The sequence below is a fragment of the Mastomys coucha genome, unplaced genomic scaffold (genome assembly GCF_008632895.1).
Source record: "Mastomys coucha isolate ucsf_1 unplaced genomic scaffold, UCSF_Mcou_1 pScaffold12, whole genome shotgun sequence".
Classification (NCBI taxonomy): domain Eukaryota; kingdom Metazoa; phylum Chordata; class Mammalia; order Rodentia; family Muridae; genus Mastomys; species Mastomys coucha.
In genome coordinates, this window is record NW_022196894.1 from 56,742,675 (window position 1) to 56,747,191 (window position 4,517).

The 4,517-nt window shown below is 34.0% G+C and overlaps 1 protein-coding gene across 1 annotated transcript; it reads right to left on the reverse strand.

The window, feature by feature from the left end:
- Window positions 1–2,488: 2,488 nt before the first annotated feature.
- On the reverse strand, window positions 2,489–3,464 carry LOC116086476 (olfactory receptor 5AC1-like). The gene has a single exon (XM_031364730.1). It carries the CDS (start codon window positions 3,443–3,445, stop codon window positions 2,528–2,530), a length of 918 nt encoding a protein of 305 aa, XP_031220590.1. The 5' UTR covers window positions 3,446–3,464; the 3' UTR covers window positions 2,489–2,527.
- Window positions 3,465–4,517: the final 1,053 nt, after the last annotated feature.

Here is a 4,517-nt window from a genome sequence, read left to right on the forward strand (position 1 = left end):
CTGCACCTCTAACAAGCTTGGCAACATTTCCAACAAGCAACACAAGCCAGGACCAAATGTTCAAATCTATGACCCCATGGTGAAGATTTCCCATTTGAACCAAAGCCTTCCACCACTGGTCCCCCTGTGTGGATGATCCCCTCTTAATGCAGAGGGCACACACTCTTAACTTTAATGACCCCATTGTCTAAATCAGAGCCAGCACTGGTTAAAAGTCCAAAATCTCAAAACAGATTCTCAGCTAATGGTGGAGACAAAATAACCTCTCCTCCCTCCTATGACAGGGAGTGTCATAACCAGGGAGTTATGACACTCCCTGGTGAAATCAAAAGAACAAATTATCTGCTTCTATCAGTCAGTGATACAGATTCAAGTTTTCCTCGTTCAAAATCTCAGTCTTACTCATACTTGCTCCTTACCATAGGCACATTTTACATCACTTTTTTTCTATTTTTTATTGGATATTTTCTTTATTTACACTTCAAATGTTATCCCCCTTCCCAGTTTCCACCCAGGGAACCCCTATCCCATCTCCCTCCCCCTGCTTCTATGAGGATGTTCCCCCACCCACCCACCAACTCCTGCCTCTCTGCTCTTACATTTACATCATATTTTTGCTCAGTTATTGCTGTCTCCATAGAAAGATAATAGGTACTTGATAGATAGATAGATAGATAGATAGATAGATAGATAGATAGATAGACAGATAGATAGATAGATATAAATATATAGTTATATATCTGAGTGAGAACAATTAGAAATAATTATATAGAGAGATGTATAGATTGATACATATACCAAATATATAGATATATAGATGTGGATATATAGTTGTAGATATAGATATCAATAAGATATTTTGATATTCAGTTGAATGTAAACAATTAAAAATAACCAAAACACAATGTGAATGTTATCTCAATTTTCATTTTCTATTATAGAACATATTAGGCCATTACTTTATAATTTAGCCTCAATCCTGTTTTTAGAGATGCTACCAGATTTTTTGCCCTAAAAGACCTCTAGATCACCCTTAGTCACCTCTATACCATCATGAGGCAGGCTTAATAGTTTAGTATATTTTCTCTATCTCCTCAGATTGTAAACTCCCATTAGAATGGCCCAGAATGCTCAGCTTATAACACGTGAGGGCTTCTCTTGCTCAAAGTTCCAAATTATTCCATATTTCTGCTGCAAGTAAATTCCAAAGGCCTAAGAAATACAAGTTCAGATAATCACAGGAAGAACACAGCCTGGTGCCAATATTCTGACTGAATGCTTGTCAAAAAATAAGAGAAAATATGAATTGGGGCTGATAGTTACTGGAGAATACAGTCCAGGCAGGGAGGTCAGTGTGGCAGGAACTTGAATCAGTGCAGCACATTGCATACATACTCAGAGAACAGATAATAAGTGGAGTGGAGCTATCAGGTCTCAAGACCTGCTTATGTGAAATCACATCATCCAGCTAGGGTGAACCTCACAAAAGTTTCACAATCTTCCCAAACAGTGCCACCAGTGAGGGACTAAGTGTCAGCTTCAGAGCCTATGAGACCATATCACATTCACTACAACAGTTCTGTTCCTTTTCCCCTCAGACGTTTGAGTAAATAGTACAATCATGTTCTCAAATATTGTTTACTGTAGTTTTAGCAGCTGATACAAGTTCAGCTTTTTGCCTCTTTCTCATATTTTTTCAACTCCCTGAGAAATTATAAACAACCATGGCAAGATTACTTCTTACCAACGCTGTTGATTTCATGAGACTCAATACAGGGAGTACAATGTATCTTTCTACCTTACTCTTAATGAGATTCAGTTAGAGATCTTGACTAGTAGATGTAACAAGATCTTTGGTTCAAAGCCGAAGAAATGTGATAAAACAAAATATAGTCACAGGCAAAAGTAAAAATGAAAGGACAGTCATTTTGTAAGAATATAAATTTGTCTTTTTATGCTCCATAAAAATTATCTTGATTTTTAATATTACAACTTTGAGAATTTTTGATGATGTTAACATAAATATTCTTTCACTTTACTCTTAAATCTCAAAATACCTCTATGTTAAGTGTTTAGGTGGTATTCCTTGTCACATGTTGCATAAATATTATTTATCTATATACTGGTAATATGACTCCAAATTATTTAAATAAACTTTCCTCAAAAAATTATTTAAGGGAAAAAATAGGTATTAAGCAAATAATTTATGCAGCCTGAGATTGCTTCTTTTAATTAAAAACATGAGAGTGTTGTAATATAGATCTTAAAACCAAATGCTTAATAATTTAATGAAGTAAATAATGAAGTAAATTTCACAGAGTGTGTATTTCAAAAGAATGCTTTTAAGTCCTTCTTAACTACTTTATAATCATTTTACTAAGATAGCCATTCACAGTCTAAATTTGTATTTTTTATTTCACAATATGTAAAATTTTAATTATGTGCAAAATACAAAATCAGATATTATGATGGAATTCAAAAGAGAGGAAGAGGTGGAAAAGGCCTTGAAATATTCAGAAATTATTTATTATTTAGTTATTTTTCTCAAAGCACACAAAACCTCCTTGTTTCTTAAGCTGTAAATAAAGGGGTTTAGCAGAGGAATCACAACTGTATAGAACAGAGAATACATTTTATCCTGATTTTCACCTGGGGCAGACCCATGACTCACATACATAAAGAGAAGGGTACCATAGAACAAAGAAACAGAGAGCAGATGGGCACTGCAGGTGAAGAAAGCTTTTCTTCTGCCTCTCTCAGACTTCATGTGCAGGACAGCAAATAGGACACGGGCATAAGAGACTACAATAGTCACAGAGGTACTGATTTGTATGGAAGAAGCAAAAATGAAAATTACCAATGCATTAAGGGATGCATCTGTACAAGAAATTGTATAGAGTGGCAAGATTTCACAGTAGAAATGATCAATAACATTAGACCTACAGAATTTTAATCTGAATAATAATCCTATGTGAACCATAGGATTTAGAACACCAATTATATATGATAAACTGATTAAGACAGTGCAGAGTCTTTTGGACATCACCACTAGATAGAGTAGAGGGTTGCATATGGCTACATAGCGGTCATAGGCCATCGCTACCAGGAGGAAAATTTCAGTAGTTGCACTGAAACAAAAAAAATAATATTGGGCAAAACACTCACCCATAGATATCATGTCATTCTTATTTAAAAATTTCATAAGCATCTTTGGGGTCACAGAGGATGAAGTGCAGGCATCTGCAAAGGCCAAATTTCCAAGGAAAAGGTACATGGGTGTGTGTAGATGAGGGTCCTTCCAGATGAGAAAGATTAAGCCAAGGTTGCCCACCATGGTGGTGACATAGATGAAGAAGAACACTAGGAAGAGGGGGACTTGAAGCTCTGGACGATCTGTTATTCCTCTGAGAACAAATTCTGTCAGCTGGGTGCTATTTCCTTCCATCACATATCCTCAGGATGCTCACTGCAAAGAGAGATGAGACAAAGAAAATGTAACCAAGACTCTATGATAACAGTACCAGATCACAGTCCACTTTCACATGCTCCTTAATAAACAAGAAAGAACCTCCTGCTTTCAAAACTTTCCTGAAATAGGAAACAAATTATCAACAATTTTGATGCATACATTTTATAATATGCAATTATCTGAAGAGTAAACACATTCATAATTTATATTTTTAAACAAAATTTATAATGGTAAAAATGGAAAATACACTTTATACTAAATAAAACCAAGCTCAAGATGAAAAGTCTAATTGTACAAAATATTGCTTTACATGATGACATTTTCGTTCTCATTTAAAATGGATTTTGAACACACTAACACTCTCCCGTTCTCTCTCCGGCTCTGATGTTTGCTCTGATGTTTCCTTTCACCTTCTCAGGAGGCATCATCCTAATTTTCAGTTCATTCATGTCTTTCAAATATTCTCATAGGAGAAAAATGGAGTGTGCTTCAGGTATTATACATATTTGTATATCTATCATTCTAAGACATAAATAGGTCAGATAATAAGATGGTAATTTAAAGCAATTCTGTTCTTTCTATCTTTTTCAAATATGTTACCTGATTATACATTTATAAAAATAACCACCAACTTTTAAAATAATTTTTACTTTTTCAACAAAATACATGTAAACAAACATTAATTCATTTTCTTATGTTATTAAAGACATCTGAATTAAAATATTATAATTTTGTCACAAAGAACCTAATACTCACACAATAATCCATGAAGTTACAATCACATTTACTTTAAGATAAAACACATATACAAACATATGCACACAACTTAATTATATATTCCTGATAGACCTAAGAAACAAAATTTAAACATGCCTGTGTGGAAATTGTCTAGTGAATTAAAAATATCTTTAATATTTCAGTTGTCCATAGTTTTGAAGAGATTTTAACAATACTGCAGTATTTCATGAGCCTTTAATTGCTAAAGGGAGATTGTGAAATTAAAGGTGCTGTTTAACATCACAGAGTATATAACCATAGAGTCAATGTC

Excerpts from the sequence above, each read along its gene's own strand:
- LOC116086476 (XM_031364730.1), bottom strand. The coding sequence starts at position 3,445 with ATGGAAGGAAATAGCACCCAGCTGACAGAATTTGTTCTCAGAGGAATA.